The following is a 17,687-nucleotide window of genomic DNA, read 5'->3' as shown; positions in this document are numbered from 1 at the left end:
AATGTGGGAGGAAACAGGAGCACCCGGGGAAAACCCACGCAGGCCCGGGGAGAACATGCAAACTCCACATAGGGAGGCCGGAGCTCTAATCGAACCCGGTACCTCTGCACTGTGAAGCGATGGCTGTTTGAAAGTGCTCTATAAATACTGTTGACTTGACTTGAAACCGACGTGCTAACCACTGGACTACCAGTCTGCCCTACCAGTACAACCAGTTACGGGATTATTGAGAAATATACATATGTCGATAAAATCTCACAGATTTACCTTAACCTGGAAAAATATATATTTGTAGTCTTTTAATGTCTCTGAACCAGTCCCTGCTGCGAATAGTAAAAATCCAAAAGTAATCGATGCCCTTAACCCCTCAAGAAAGGTTTAGATTCCACAAGATAGTGGCATAAACAACTCCTCTATTAGACAGGTCAGTTGTGCGGCTAACTGAAGCTCCTCTGCTCACTTCAAGTTAGTTCCTTGGCATCGCTGTGCCACAAGATGGAGTCAAAGCAATACTTGACTTGACTTGAATAACAGAGGACTGCGAATTTGTGAATGCCGAAAACGTGACAATTTGGAGGTTAATGTATATTATTTCAAAATCCATATTTGTTCAGGCTAAAACATCTGGAATGAAAAACTGTGTGAGGTTTGAACTCATTTGAGCATATGTAAAAAACAAAAACAAATAATATTCAAGAAGGGTTTTTACAAGTAAAACCATTCATAATCATCCTCCAACTTTAGGACATTGAAAAAATATCTTCACATTAATTTTGTTGAACTTTGTGTCTATCTGGTTGGCACCGATCAATTTGTTAAGGTCATGGAATATCGAGCAAAAAACAAAAAATGTCAAACATATATTTAGAGATGTTAATCATTTGAGTTCAAATTTACCTCAAACATAACGGCAGCATAAAAACAGTATTCGACACGTTCCTCATTTTAGTTATTATAAACTTCAACATTTATTTGTATTATTAAAAGCTGGTGGTAATTTGGTAAGCTTTGAAGATAAAGTAAGCTTTCATCATGTGTTTTTTTTTCATGCTCACCTACAAACTTGCTTTTTGCCACAGATTGGCATGGCATTTCTCCTCTAAAATCCACCCCAATAATGTTGGAAAATAATTACTTGCAGATCGCCAGGTTTCAGTCGCCCTGAATGGCCACAGAAGTCTTCATGGGCTATGGCCCCTTCCAACACATATGTTACCTGTTGGGGGAACAACACAGTGAAGGTGTAGAAGACAACACGGCAAATGTTGACGCGGCAACAATCTACTGCCCTATCAATCTTCCTAAAACTGAAAAACGGTCAGCAGAACAAGCTCACTTGACAGATAAGACCTCCACCATCTGGAAGATTAAAGGAAGTTTCCTCTTTATCCTGAGGGCAGTTTCAAGGGAACAAAATGTCATAACATCGAACATAAGCACAAAAGGCGGCTTTCTCAGTGAGCTTGACCGATGGCGATGGAGAGGGAGTCAAAATATCGGAAAAGTAGGTTCTTGAATTTGCGCTCTGGGAAAGAACTTGAAGTGTCCCTCGTCACTGCTGGTGCTGCAATCACAGCAGTGATGGGATAAGAGCAGTGGTCCAGTTTCGTGAAAAAGGCAGGATCTGATCTGAGCGCTTTCTCTTTCCAACAACAATAAAATGAAGACGATTAGAACACACCTAATTTTATTAAAATGCTATTTTTAAGTATTCGTTATGACCTGTTCACACTCTTTCTCGCATAGTTCTGCACATAAGTGCCAAAGCGTGTTTGTTTCTTGTTGTTTCTAACTCCCATTTTAAAATGTATATCACATCACTGACACACAAATCAAAAGAGAATTACAGTTTAAACACTTGTAAGTTCAACCAGTCACACAATGTAAACATCAAATCTGGGTGACAAATGGTGTTTTTCTGAGCTTTGTTCTCCATCCATCCATCCATCCATTATCTACCGCTTATCCGGGGCCGGGTCGCGGGGGCAACAGCTTTAGCAGGGAAGCCCAGACTTCCCTCTCCCTAGCTACTTCTTCCAGCTCTCCCCGGGGGATCCCGAGTCGTTCCCAGGCAAGCTGGGTGACATAGTCTCTCCAGCGTGTCCTAGGTCTTCCTCGGGGTTTCCTCCCGGTGGGACATGACCGGAACACCTCACCGGGGAGGCGCTCAGGAGGCATCCGAATCAGATGCCCAAGCCACCTCATCTGGCTCCTCTCGATGTGGAGGAGAAGCGGCTTGACTCTGAGCCCCTCCCGGATGACTGAGCTTCTCACCTTATCTCTAAGGGAGAGCCCGGACACCCTGCGGAGAAAACTCATTTCAGCCGCTTGTATCCGGGATCTCGTTCTTTCGGTCACGACCCATAGCTCGTGACCATAGGTGAGGGTTGGGACGTAGATCGACCAGTAAATTGAGAGCTTCGCCCTTTGGCTCAGCTCCTTCTTCACCACGACAGACCGATACAACGTCCGCATCACAGCAGACGCTGCAGCGATCCGCTTGTCGATCTCTCGCTCCCTCCTGCCCTCACTCGTGAACAAGACCCCAAGATACTTAAACTCCTCCACTTGGGGCAAGATATCCCCCCCCCGACCCGGAGGGGGCACTCCACCCTTTTCCGACTGAGGACCATGGTTTCAGATTTGGAGGTGCTGATTTTCATCCCAACCGCTTCACTGCGAAATGCTCCAGTGAGAGTTGGAGAGCCCCGTTTGAAGGAGCCAACAGCACCACATCATCTGCAAAAAGCAGGGATGTAATACTGAGGCCCCCAAAACGGACCCCCTCAACGCTTCGGCCTCGCCTAGAAATTCTGTCCATAAAGGTTATGAACAGAATCGGTGACAAAGGGCAGCCTTGGCGGAGTCCTACCCCCACTGGAAACGATTCCGACTTACTGCCGGCAATGCGAACCAAACTCTGACATCGGTGGTAGAGTGACCGAACAGCCCGTATCAGGGGGTTCGGTACCCCATACCCACGAAGCACCCCCCACAGAACTCCCCGAGGGACACGGTCAAACGCCTTCTCCAAGTCCACAAAACACATGTAGACTGGTTGGGCGAATTCCCACATACCCTCAAGGACCTGCTAAGGGTGTAGAGCTGGTCCACTGTTCCACGGCTGGGACGAAAACCACACTGCTCCTCCTCAATCTGAGGCTCGACTTCCTGACGGACCCTCCTCTCCAGCACCCCCGAATAGACCTTACCAGGGAGGCTGAGGAGTGTGATCCCTCTGTAGTTTGAACACACCCTCCGGTCCCCCTTTTTAAAAAGAGGGACTACCACCCCGGTCTGCCAATCCAGAGGCACTCTCCCTGTTGACCACGCGATGTTGCAGAGGCGTGTCAACCAGGACAGCCCCACAACATCCAGAGCCTTGAGGAACTCCGGGCGGATCTCATCCACCCCTGGGGCCTTGCCACCGAGGAGCTTTTTAACCACATCGGTGACTTCAACCACAGAGATAGGAGAGCCCACCTCAGAGTCCCCAGGCTCTGCTTCCTCCAAGGAAGGCATGTTGGTGGAGTTGAGGAGGTCTTCGAAGTACTCTGCCCACCGGTTCACAACGTCCCGAGTCGAAGTCAGCAGTGCCCCATCCCCACTGTACACAGTTCTTAGTGGTGCACTGCTTCCCCCTCCTGAGACGTCGGATGGTGGACCAGAATTTCCTCGAAGCCGTCCGGAAGTCGGCTTCCATGGCCTCACCGAACTCTTCCCACGCTCGGGTTTTTGCCTCGGCGACCACCGAAGCCGCGGTCCGCTTGGCCAGTCGATACCCGTCAGCTGCTTCTGGGGTCCCACAGGCCATAAAGGCTCGAGAGGACTCCTTCTTCAGCTTGACGGCATCCCTTACTGCTGGTGTCCACCAGCGAGTACGAGGGTTGCCCCCACGACAGGCACCAACCACCTTATGGCCACAACTCAGATTAGCCGCCTCAACAATAGAGGCACGGAACATGGTCCACACGGGCTCAATGTCCCCCGCCTCCCCCGGAACATGGGAAAAGCTCTGTCGGAGGTGGGAGTTGAAACTCCTTCTGACAGGGGATTCCGCCAGACGCTCCCAACAAACCCTCACTATACGTTTGGGTCTGACCACGCGATGTGACGGACCGGCATCTTCCCCCACCATCGGAGCCTACTCACCACCAGGTGGTGATCGGTTGACAGCTCCGCCCCTCTCTTCACCCGAGTGTCCAGAACATGCGGCCGCAAATCCGATGATACAACTACAAAGTCGATCATCGAACGGCCTAGGGTGTCCTGGTGCCAAGTGCACATATGGACACCCTTATGTTTGAACAAGGTGTTCGTTATAGACAATCCGTGACGAGCACAGAAGTCCAATAACAAAACACCACTCGGGTTCTGATCGGGGGAGCCGTTCCTCCCAATCACGCCCCTCCAGGTATCACCGTCATTGCCCACGTGAGCATTGAAGTCCCCCAGCAGAACAAGGGAGTCCCCAGCAGGAGTACTCTCCAGCACACCCTCCAAGGACTCCAAAAAGGGTGGGTATGCTGAGCTGGTGTTTGGTGCATATGCACAAACAACAGTCAGGACCCGTCCACCCACCCGAAGGCGGAGGGAGGCAACCCTTTCGTCTACCGGTGTGAACCCCAATGTACAGGCACTGAGCCGGGGGGCAATGAGTATGCCCACACCTGCTCTGCGCCTCTCACCGTGAGCAACTCCAGAGTGGAAGAGAGTCCAACCCCTCTTGAGAGAACTGGTACCAGAACCCAGGCTGTGTGTGGAGGCAAGTCCGACTATATACAGTCTGAAATTCTCTGCCTCACACACCAGCTCGGGCTCCTTCCCTGCCAGAGAGGTTACATTCCATGTCCCAAGAGCTAGCTTCTGTAGCCGAGGATCGGACCGCCAGGATCCCCGCCTTTGGCTGCCGCCCAGCTCACATTGCACCCGACCCCTTTGGCCCCTCTCATGAGTGGTGAGCCCATGGGAAGGTGGACCCACGTTGCCTCTTCGGGCTGTGCCCGGCCGGGCCCCATGGGTGTAAGCCAACGAGCCCCACCTCCAGGCCTGGCTCCAGAGGGGGGCCCCGGTGACCCGCGTCCGGGCAAGGGAAACCTAGATCCATTTATTTCGATCATCATTGGGGTCTTTGAGCCGTGCTTTGTCTGGCCCCTCACCTAGAACCTGTTTGCCATGGGTGACCCTGCCAGGGGCATAAAGCCCCAGACAACTTAGCTTCTAGGATCATTGGGACACACAAACCCCTCCACCACGGTAAGGTGACGACTCACGGAGGGGTGAGCTTTGTTCTGACATTGAATATACATAGAAGCATTTTAAAAGCATTTTTTTAAAAATGCTTGAGCTTTGTTCTGACATTGAATATACATAGAAGCATTTTTAAAAAATATATATAATAATATTACTTTTTAATATCCAAATGAACAAGCCAACAAACTGAACCTTTGTTGGAGAGAATCACATTAGGTGAAGTGTCATGTTTTAGGTCTTGTTCATGCAGATCGTGCCGCATGTGTTTTGCGTGTGTGCGTGTGTGTGTGTGTGTTCTTTTTGGCTGCTCCAGTGGCCAAGAGAAGAGCTGAGCTCGGGGTCGGGAATTCAATAGGGAAAGAATTTAATGGGGAACATCTGAAAGCTCGGCTTCCTACTGCGAGCCTCCTGTGATCTTTCAGCACAGCTGTATCTTCTCCAAAGTCACGAGCATGTGAGCAAACACACCTGCAGAAAGGCATGCTGGGAATACAGCCCAAAACACCCACACTGGGAGATTAATTTGGAACGTTTGCTCTAAAGCTGTTTTAAGTTTGTGTTTGTAGATCTAGTGAACCCCCTTGCATGCTCACTAACCATTGCCACGGTGATTAATGTCCAGCCCATAAGGCTTAGAATTCCATCCATCCATCCATCCATTTTCGGAGCCGCTTAATCCTCACTAGGGTCGCGGGGGGTGCTGGAGCCTATCCCAGCCGTCTTCGGGCAGCAGGCGGGGGACACCCTGGATCAGTTGCCAGCCAATCGCAGGGCACACAGAGACGAACAACCATTCGCACTCACACCCACACCTAGGGACAATTTAGAGTGTTCAATCAGCCTGCCACGCATGTTTTTGGAATGTGGGAGGAAACCGGAGCACCCGGAGAAAACCCACGCAGGCCCGGGGAGAACATGCAAACTCCACACATGGAGGCCGGAGCTGGAATCGAACCCGGTACCTCTGCACTGTGAAGCCGACGTGCTAACCACTGGACTACCGGGCCGCCCAGGCTTAGAATTAATAATAATAATTAATAACAATCAATTTGATTTGCAATGTACTTGACATTACAAAATGCTACAGAGAATTTAAAGACAAAGTAAAAAACTGAAAAGGCTACAGCTGATAACTGGTGAAAATAAAAGCACACTTGGAGTCAGGAAAAAAGTTGAGGTTTAACATCTAAAATGAATGGAAAGGTTTTTAGCTTCCTTTTGAAGATCGTCAAAGTTTGAGGAGCCCTCAGGAACTCAGGGAGTGCATTCCAGAGTCATCGTGCCACAGATTTGGAAGGCCTTCTCTCCCATCATGATGACCTTAGCTTAGACCGGAGGCTCCTTGTAGAGTGACGTGGGCTGAAAAGCTTGCTCAGGTATAAGAGGGCATTTCCATGAACACACTTGTGGGTAGGAAGGTAGAGTTTCTAGTGGAATTGGGAGAAAGCAGGTAGCCAGTGGAGAGTCTGGAATAGGCGTAAACTGGTTGTATTTATGAGTCAGGATCCTGGCAGCGCAGTTTTGTATGCGCTGGAGTTTGAGACCCAGACAGGAAGTGAGATGCAGTAGTTCAGTCTGGATGAGATGAAGTCATGGACCAGTTTATTAGCATAAGACAAAGAGAAGAAAGGGTGGAGTTTGGCAGTGTTGAGAAGAAGGAAGGAAACTCAGGTGAGATGGCGGATGTGGGTGTCAAAGGAAAGATGAGAATCAAACTTGACACATAGATTTGTGGCAGTGGGGGAGAAGAGAATGTTGCGGCCAGAGATAGTGATGTTTGTAATGGGGAATGACTGACTTTGGCGCTCTTTAACTTGGATGTCAGCCATGGCTTCATCTCCTCCAGGCCAGAACTGAAAGCAGTTGTTGTGGCTGAGGGTGATAAGCGATAAGATGAGGGTGTCATCAACACAACAGTGATAGTAAACACCATGCCTGCTGATGAGCTGACCCAGGGGAAGCCTGTACTGTAATTGGTAAAAAGGACTGGCCCGAAAAATGAACCCTGTGGCACCCCACCCATGCGGCAGTGTAGGGTAAGCATCTTGAGTTCCCCTGGGAGAGACACTCAGCTCTACCTGTGAGCTAAAACTGAAATCATTTGGAGATGGTTCCAGAGATTCTCACAAAGGACTGGGGCCGATGCAAAAGAAAATGGTAGTTCACAGTGTCAAAGGAAGCGGAAAGGGTGTAAAGTTGAGCAGCAACAACTATAACCTTAGAAATCTCCTGGGTATCTTGGCCGTGAAATAAGGCAGAACTGAAGAGAAAAGCTTATAATAGCAGCAATGAGTGCGTTTATGGCTGTGACTGGCTGAAATTGTTTCTCACTTTCAAAAGGGAAAGTGTGTCTCCCAGACAAAGCTCGCCCGAGACTATGAATTGGCAAACTCAACCATTTCGACAATATTCTGTAATGGCTACGAAATCATGGCAGAGTTCGAGGCCAACAGATTGAAAGATGATCGTAAATGGCTTTGGGGTGTGCCACATCCAGAACTGGAGAAGGGACATATCATTTGCTGACTGAATGGTCATTTGTTGATTAATTAGTTTGAATATACATATTTTGATCAGTGTCTGTTCGATTTGCGGCAGACATGATTACACTGACTCGTGGTTTCTTGTACTACACTGAACCAACTGCCTGTTTCTAATTTTGCCGTAATTAAGCTACTATTTTCTCAAATGCATTTGGCCACATAAAGAAAATAAAAAAGTTTTCATGGTTCTGCACAGTTGTTCGCATTCAACATAATGCATAAGCAATATACAAATTGTAGATTTATTTTTACATATTTTCAAGTCATTCCAAATATGCAATGGGTGTATTACCAGTGAGGACAAACAATATAATAGTCGACGGACCTTAAACTGATTATTAACGATATTAAAAAAAACAACAAAACAACAAAAAACACTGTCATGGCTTTCCATACTCGCAACTAGCTCTGCTGTTATATTTTTTGACATAGTGAAACACTAAGTACTACAGTGTCAAAATTCTATGGCAATGTTCCTGCTACTTTACTTTGTTGTGCTAATATATTATTCATTTCAATTTGGTATCCAAAGTTAATTTTGGAATGGCCTTCAAGTAGATTTCCACGTTTAAAGAAGCAAGGTGTAGTTTCCCACTTCCATCACTTTGAGGGCACACAAATACCATATTTACCAAATTTACTTTTGGTTTACACTGATGGTAATTTAAAACCAACCAAAAAAGGTTTGTCAATGCCTTTGTATGCCACAAGATAGAGGCAAAACACGTTTCTCTATTCTATAAGCCTGGCCAGACTGAATGAAGCTATTGTCCCCAATTCAAATTTGTTTCTTGGCCCCAATATGCCACTAGGTGGCGGCAAAGCAATATTTTCCTTCCACCCCCCCCATCCACTCATTCTCTAATCTGCTTATCCTCACAAGCATCGCGAGGCGTGCCTGAGCCTATCCCAGTTGACTTCGGGCAGGAGGCGGGGGACACCCTGAACTGGTTGCCAGCCAATCGCAGGGCACACACAGACATTCAAACTTTTGCGCACATGGGAAAATTTAGAGTGTTCCATTAACCTGCCATGCATGTTTTTGGAATGTGGGAGGAAACCGGAGTACCTGGAGAAAACCCATGCAGCCACGGGGAGAACATGCAAACTCCACACATGGAGCTGGAATTGAACCCAGTACCTCTGCACTGTGAGGCCAACTTGCTAATGTGTTTTCAATGAAAAAAAACCCCAACAAATTACTACAGGTATGTCTTTACCAAAATATTTGAGACACCTCAGTATGATGTAGTGCAGTTGTACAGGACTACATCCGTGCATGTTAAAACCATTTAAAAAAAATACCAAAAACCACTGGCATATAAAATACAACTTTTCTAACCTACCGACGTCATGGGCATGCAAACATAAAAAAAGTGCAAATATGTAGCTGAATCTTCGTCGGTTAACTTGAAAGCTCATTCCTGCATATGTAAAATGCAGATAACGATTATTTTTCTATTCCATGGCTGAAACCTGTCTATTTGTCACACAAAAGTAACTATGTGTAACACTAAGTATTTTTGATACTGACTTAAAAAAAATAAAATAAAATGCCCCCCAAGCACATTTTTAAGATACAGTATTGTCATTTTTTGGTTTTTAATTTTGCCCTTTAAAAACTTGGGCAATACCATGAATTTTTTCCTCCGACATGTCCAGCAAAAACACACCTTTTCCTGAACCAAACCCTTAAATAATAATTACTCAATATAATACAGTTGATATTATTATTATTATTATTATTATGAAAACAGCAGGAGAAAATATAGGCAGATTTGGAATGATCACCCCCAGAAAATCATTGAGAAAACTTGAATTAAATCTTTGATAATATACTGAATAAAAAAATAATTTTAAGTTTGTTGACCAGTGTTTTGCAAATGCATTGCAAAATAAAACGTGAGCAATAGTCTGAATTATAAAAAAATAACCTTTTTATTATCCAGATATTCAGTGCACAAAAAAATGAATATCAAAATTCATAAATTGATTCAAACATAAGATCAGAATGTTAATAATTAATTAATATAGTCCTGTGACTAAGTATAATCTCCATTAGTTCACGTGGTTTGCATAAATAATGTTGTAAATAAATTATGTGCCACTATTTCTCTGCCTCCAAAAGGATTGGTCTGCAGGTTGTCATACTTGCTGCTATTTGGGCCACTTGCATCTGCCATTAGGAGAGAGAAAACATCCATGCATTAGGACACAAGTCCACATGGGAACCTCTCTTTGTGTAAAAGTCCCATGCGTTTCATACCTGCAGGAGAAGGGGTCAAAATATTGACGTCTGTGAGAACAGATGGAGCTGTTGAGGTGACACCGTAGGACCATTCTTAGTTGGGGAGTTGGATCAGCTTGTGGAATACAGTCACAATGATCCACGTCGATCTCACAGTTGGGCATCCATGAAGTCATTGGAAAATCTAAACAGGAGGTAACAATTATAGTTGCAAGTCAGTGATGAGAAAGCCAATTTGAATATTTATTTGATCCGGTTTATGTGGTTCTGGTGACTGTGTTTGCTTTTATTTTTTCCGATATGTGGAAAAATTCACATCTTGCACCTTGGACACCTAATGCAATGTGACCAGACAAACTAAACACTCACCTGGGCTAGTATTAGAAGGGTACGGTATGCATCTGTCACTTGTACAATCCCAAATCCAACCGCTGACGCAAAGTTTCCTGGAATTCTCGGCCTCTGAAAGCTGTCCAATCAGAGAACAACTGAGAAAAAAAAGTAGCCTACATTCATACAGCATGTACATCAACCATGGTTTATATCCATTTGAGAGCCTGAATTGACAGTTTTCAGACTCACCCACTGCCCCTGTGAGGCTGAGCATTACGTTGTACAATGGCGGGCTCCATGCATTTGCATTCTGTATGATTCACAACTTTTATCAGCACAGGCTCTGGTACAAACTTGAATGGAATCACGCTAAGGACCTGAAATGCACGGCAACATAAAATGTATTGGATTTAATTTGCTCAAGAGCACAATGTCATTGAGAAATGCACTTACCGTTTTGTTGACCAGCACTGTACTTGTGTTTCTGCATGTGACACCTTCTTGATTGCAGCAGCCACCACACCTGTCAGCAGGAAAATGAAAACATCGGTGGAATAACGTCTGTCCAGTCGTGCACCGAATTGTCTTACTAGTGTGGACCAAGAGTGTTGTAGTACATGGACCTCTCGCCGGATATCAAGGATGGCAGGTAAATGATGGGTGATCCATACGACGGTGAATATCAAGTGAATGACGTGGAGGCGGTTTTGTGATAGACAAACCTGTGGACGGACACACAAGGTGGCTTGAAGAACATGGATGGGTCAGTACCCAGTTCTTTGGCCACATCCACACAAGTCTCTCTTGGCATGCATTGTGTCCGCTGCCACTCCTCATCTATGGCTGCATGGGAAACACAACACGCTATGAGGGGCCGTCAGACACACAATTGACAAGTTTCTCTCTCTCTCTCTCTCTCTCTCTCTCACACACACAAACAAACAAACACACACACACACACACAAAATTGAAATGCTGGCACACAGAGCAATGAAACACTCTCATACACAGTACTGAAACCCTTCCACACCTAATTTAATGAACTGCGATCATCTTAATGGACTGAAATATTCATTTCAGTTACGAGTTTAAGAGTAGTTCCATGAGAACGTTTTAGTAATATACAGCATAGGAACCAAAAAATTACAACTACAGTGTGACAGTGATTCAGAAGTCTGCCTTAGAATTTTATTAATGGATGATGTGAGCTTTTCAGTAGTCTGCAGGAGAGCATTTTAGTCACGTGTGTGTGTGTGTGTGCGCGTGCGTGCGTGTGACAGTTTCAGCAGTGTGTAAGAGAACATTTCACTGGTGTGCCAGAACATTTCATTAGCGTATGAGAGTGTGAAAAAAGTCAGTGCGGTGAATGAGAGTGATTCAGTAGTTTGCGCGTGTGTTTCATTTGTGCGCATGAGAGCATTACAGCAAAGTGTGAAAGTATTTTAGTAGTGTATGAGAGCGAAAATAATCAGTAGTGGCTGTGAGACTGTTTTAGTAGAGTTTTTGTGAGTGTTTTAGTGGTTTTGTGTGAGAGCATTGCAGTAATTATATGTGCTCAAAAAATTCAGCAGCGTGTGAGAACGGTGTAGTAATTCGAGCAAAAATCAATCAGTGCAGTAAATAAGAGAGTTTCAGTAGTTGGCTGCAAATATTTGATTACTGCTCATGAGAGCATTCCGTTATGGCCTACATCATTTTCGTAGCGTATCAGAGCAGGAAAAAAAACTTGTGGTGCATTTGAGAGTGTTTTAGTAGTAGCTGTGAGTGAATGCGCAAAAGCAAATTTTATTCAGATGTGTGTGAGAGCCCATTAGCAGTGTGTGGGAGTGTTTTAGTAATGTGCTTGAGAAAAAACATTTAGAGTGTGAGCATTTTACTAAGGTATATGAGCGGGAAAAAATATCATTCAATAGTGTGTTAGCGAGTGTTCTGTTGATGAGTGTTTCAGTAGTTAGTGTGACGATGTTTGATTTGTGTGTGTGTGAGAGGTAGATCTAAAATTCATAGCCTACTTGTACACAAGCACTGGACATGACTTGCTGTCCTACCTTTGAGTATCTCCAAGCTGTATGATTCTGCAGCGTAACGTGTCGAGCGGTGGGAGCCGGCCGAAGGTGGCGAAAAAAAGAGAGTCCGACTGCTGCAGTCTCATGCGGCACTTCCACAACTTCCAGTCGGGGAAGTCTGCAAGTCTGAGCAGCTCGTCAAGGCTGGAGGCTGAGCGTACCTTCCTCTCCCACTGCTTCATTACCTGTAAAGACTGCACTCTGTCATCTTTTCATTTACGGTACATGGTCACATATATGCTAAAAACTGAATTCATACAAGGCCTCAAGATTATGTAAAGACTAAATTAATGTCTAAACTCAAATGTCTGACTTGTATTAAACCTTTATTGATTGTTTTGTTGTTGTTGTTTTTTTGCCTGATAGTAAGAAACAGAAAAGAATCAAATCCCCCACTTCCAATGAAGTTGAAGACAAAGATGATTCAGGCAACATTAAAGGGTGAAAAGAAACAGCATCTGGCTGGGAGGGAAAATAAAAACAGATTACAATGATTTGCAAATCCTTTTCAACTTGTCTTCAATTGAATACAGAAGAGGACAAGAATTGTTGAGTGTTATTGTTTTTTGGAAATATTCTCTCATTTTGAATTTTATGTCTTCAACATATTCCAAAAATGCTGGAATAGGAGCAAGAAAAGCTTTGGAATTGACGCAAAAAAACGCCCCTTTTGGAACATTCCACAGGTGAACAAGTTAATCGGAAACCAGTGAGTGTCAGGTTTGGAATATAAAAGGACCATTATCAAGCAAGGATGGGGTAAGGTTCACACAACAACGTCTTGAGCAAATAGTCCATTAATTTAAGAATGATTCTAAATGCGCAATTTAAGGAAATTTTGCTATTTGGTCATCCATCGTCCATAATACCATCAAAAGACTTGGAGAATTTGGAGAAATCTTTGCACGTAAGGCCGAAAACCAACATTGAATGCCCGTGACCTGTGATCGCTCAGGCATCATTGCGTAAAGGACTTTGCCACGTGGGTCAGAAATGTTTCAGAAAACCACAATCAGTTATCATGGTTGGTCGCTACATTTACAAATGCAAGTTAAAACGCTACAATGCAAAGCGAAAGCCATAGATCAACATCGCTGGCTTCTTATTTGAGAGGAACTGACACAAAGTGGAAAAGTCTGCTGTGGTCTGACGAGCCCATGTCAACTTGTTTTGAGAAAAGAAACCATGTGGGTTAGTTCAAAAGCCAGCATCTATGAGGGTTTGGAAGTGTGTTTACGCCCATGGCATGGGTAGCTTGCACATGTGTGAAAATGGTGAAAGTTGCAGAAATGTTTTGGAGCAAGATATGTTGCCATCCAAGCATTGTCCTTTTTAGGGACATCCCTGCTTTATTTCAACAAGACAACGGCAAGCCACATTCTGCACATGTCCTGTGTGGCTTCGTAGTAAAGGACTGGACAAGACTTGCCCGCCAGTAGCCCAGACCTGTCTCCCATTGAAAATGCACTATGACAATGGAGACTACGGACTATTGAGCAAATAAAGATGTAGGTACATCAAACAAGAATGGGAAAGAATTCCACCCACAAAGATTTCACCATTCGTGTCCTCAGTTCCGGATTGTCTATTGAGTGTTGTTAAGAGGAACGGAGACGTAACAAAGTGGTGAACATGCTCCTGTCCCATTTTTGTTGCAGGCATGAAATTCAAAATGAATGAATATTTGAAAAAGGACCCCCCCCCCCACCCCCAAATGATCAAGTTTAAAATGAAATTTCTTTGTAATGTATTTAATTAATTCTAGGTCGAAAATGATTTCCAAATCCCTGTATGTTTTACACAATGTCTTAACTTCACTTGAATTGGATCTTGTCAATTTGCATGCACGCACAAGGCTGAAACAATTTATCTTTGAGGGCTTGGTCAGTACTCCGAATCTCACAAACGTGCAGCCAAGAGTCTGGTCTCCAGTATGTCATCACCTTCACAGCTCACTATGTCGACACTCTCGTGTTGCGTGTGCGCACTTACATAACACAATATAACCTGTGAGGCGGAGACAGCAATTCTCTCAAATCAAAAAATAGCTTTACTCCTCCAGCATGTACAAGAGAGCCACGTGTGCTGTATGATGGGCCATCAGGGACATAATTCCTTTCACACCCACTTGTGATTTTTTTTTTAGACAAATACGAATGAAACATTCTGACACACTACTGGAAACTGTCTTATACACAAAACATTTTCAAATACAGTACATGAATGATTTTTTTTGGTCACAGAAACACACTACTAAAAAAAGAGTTTATTCCCTACTACTGAAACGTGTCTTTCACTATGTGTATTTTGATAGTAGCATTTCAATTGTGTGCAAGAGTGTCAGTAGTGCAAGTGATAGAAAATGCGATCATGTGTGTGCAAGAGATAAGTAGTGTATGAGAGCATTCCGGTAATGTACCGTACCCATCTTTTCATTTTCAACACCGCTTATCCTGAAGAGGGTCAGAGGGTTGCTGGAGCCCATCCCAGCTAACTTCAGGCGAAAGGTGGGCTACACCCTGAACTGATTGCCAGTCACTTCCAGGGCAAATATACAGACGAACAACCATTCACACACACATCCACACCCTAGGAAACAATCCCACGCTGCCCGTTCACAAGTCATGCAAGTGTACCACTATACCATCAAGAATGTACTGTATATAGACTGAGAAAAAAAAAATCAGTTGAGCATGTGCAAACTTTTCAGTGGTGAGTGTGATTGCATTTTGATAATTTTTTCAGCGTTTCACTCGTGAGTGTGAGAGTGTTTTTGTAGGATTATATATATATATATATATATATATATATATATATATATATATATATATATATATATATATATATATATATATATATATATATATATATATATATATATATATATATATATATATATTCATTCATTCATTCATCTTCCGAGCCGCTTGATCCCCACTAGGGTCGCGGGGGGTGCTGGAGCCTATCCCAGCTGTCTCCGGGCAGTAGGCGGGGGACACCCTGAATCGGCTGCCAGCCAATCGCAGGGCACACATAGACGAACAACCATCCACTCACACCTAGGGACAATTTAGAGTGTTCAATCAGCCTGCCACGCATGTTTTTGGAATGCGGGAGGAAACCGGAGCACCCGGAGAAAACCCACGCAAGCCCGGGGAGAACATGCAAACTCCACACAGGGAGGCCGGAGCTGGAATCGAACCCGGTACCCCTGCACTGTGAAGCCGACGTGCTAACCACTGGATACCGGGCCGCCCTTATATATATATATATATATATATATATATATATATATATATATATATATACACACACACACACACACACACATACAAAACTCAGTAGTTTGTGATGACATTTCAGTACTGTGAATTATTGAAGGGGGAAGTGAAACGACAGATTTCTGGCTAGGAGTGAAAAATAATGGAATCAAGGTAGAGATATTGGAAGTTGAAAAAAAAAATCAAAGTACAGTTGTCACTGATTCAAACATCGTAGCTTCTTATTTCAGTTATTCCAAGAGAATCCTCAAATAGTATCTTTTAGGACATTAATTTTTTCGACCAAAAAAACCCCACTTAGGTGCCATCGGTACGTGGTCGGTGTGTGACTGCTTTTTACTGAGGTTCTTTTATCATTGGTGACCGTGAATGGTGTTTTTTTATTTTTAACGTAAGACTTCTATTTAAGTACAGAGTGAGAGTGCCACTTCTGGTTACAGTGAAGTATGCTTTGCAGGTTAACATGCGCCCACCTGAGGACCGCATCTATCCATCCATCATCCATTCACCCAACGCACTCCAACCGCACTCCAAGCTCTTGTGACTTTTGTGTATAAAGACCAAAAGCTCCATGCGCCACTCACCCTACTTCCAACCTGTCTTTGCAGGCCGAGGCCCCCATTGATCCAGCTGAGCTCCACCAGCAGTGTCACCAAGCAGGAGGTTCGATAAAGAGTCCGCTTCATCTTCACCAGCATCCCCCGGATCCTCCGCTCTGGCCTCTGAGAAGCACTCGCTATGAACTTGTCTTCCTTTTCACAGCTGGCTACGTCTCTGAGTGCCAGACCAGCTGATCTCTTCCGTGTATGTGCTGCATAAATTCTCAACCCTGCTCTGTGGGCGTGTCTGTGTCTGCGTGAGCCAGACGTAACCTGTCACAAAAGCAGCCCCCAGACACCCGCCAGCCAAATGGAGGGGCTTTACAACTCGAACGTCTTATTTGTGCAGCTTTGATGCGGTGTTCACTTGAGTAAGTAGGCAATGAGCTGGAAGCTGAAAAGGACCTCATAAAATTCTGAGTCCCTTGAAGGCTTCTTATCACCCACCTTCTCCTTTGTCCAAATGGAACCAGCAAAAAGCTCGGAGAGCATTTCAGTCTGTTCCCTTTCTCTTTGGTTATGAATCTAAGTTAGTCGTTGGCTGCCTTACACCTACTGTACCTCGTAATCCACAAAATGCTTTTTGTCTTATTGGCTTTGAGCTCTCAACCCTTTCAGTGCTGTTAAATCCCCTCATCGTGAATTTCTTCTGCACACACACAAACATGTGTTTTAAATGTGATCCAGACATGAAAGGGTCCCACAGATGATACCCCTCCTTACTTGGAGGAAATCACCATGAAGGAAGATATTTCATTGAAGCCCGAATCCCATCAAGCAACGAAGGTTTGAGTGTTTGCAAAGGTAGCAATTTTTTTTTGTCGGGATTCGTTCAATGTCGCCGACTTTTGCAAAGACATTAAAAAAAAGAAAAACGTTTTTCTTGTCACCAATAATTGTTTAACATGTTCAAAATTCGTTTTGCATATTATTAGAACGTCATTGCAAACATTTGCGACCTTGAATTAACTCTGATGAAAACATTTGTTACCTTCGCAATCACTCGCAAACCTCAGTGGTATTGATTGACTTGGGCTTGTAGAATCTAATGAGATCCAGCAGAAGAGTTGAACAATTTCCGATATAAAGGACAACACACAGTAAGAGTCATCAAATTATCAGTTGTAAGTGTCCTGAATTCAATACAACTTTAATATTATTAATAAGTAAACCCCTGCCCCCCCCCCCAACCCCAAAATCAAGTGAGGACTAATACAAGACAGAATAAAGAATTAATTAAACATAATGCTGTTGAGAAATGACACATTTAGTAAAATGATAATTTCTTTTAGTTCTATATTATTATATTTTAACACATAAAAAATGTTCAAGACAATGTTGGATGCACCGTCCTTCAGGGTAAT

General features: G+C 44.2%; 1 protein-coding gene across 1 annotated transcript; it reads right to left on the bottom strand.

The window, feature by feature from the left end:
* Positions 1-9,829: 9,829 nt before the first annotated feature.
* Positions 9,830-16,892, bottom strand: LOC127611546 (vascular endothelial growth factor D-like). Its single transcript, XM_052082129.1, is given in 9 exon segments — positions 9,830-9,972; positions 10,063-10,228; positions 10,414-10,532; positions 10,627-10,754; positions 10,831-10,900; positions 11,100-11,220; positions 12,426-12,501; positions 12,503-12,628; positions 16,309-16,892. Coding segments are annotated over 9 exon segments (939 nt in total). The 5' UTR covers positions 16,423-16,892; the 3' UTR covers positions 9,830-9,953.
* Between the last annotated feature and the right edge of the window lie 795 nt (positions 16,893-17,687).

The sequence above is a fragment of the Hippocampus zosterae genome, chromosome 12 (genome assembly GCF_025434085.1).
Source record: "Hippocampus zosterae strain Florida chromosome 12, ASM2543408v3, whole genome shotgun sequence".
In the NCBI taxonomy this organism is placed as follows: domain Eukaryota; kingdom Metazoa; phylum Chordata; class Actinopteri; order Syngnathiformes; family Syngnathidae; genus Hippocampus; species Hippocampus zosterae.
The sequence above is the reverse complement of the archived record's forward strand: the minus strand, read 5'-3'. Positions and strand labels throughout refer to the sequence as shown.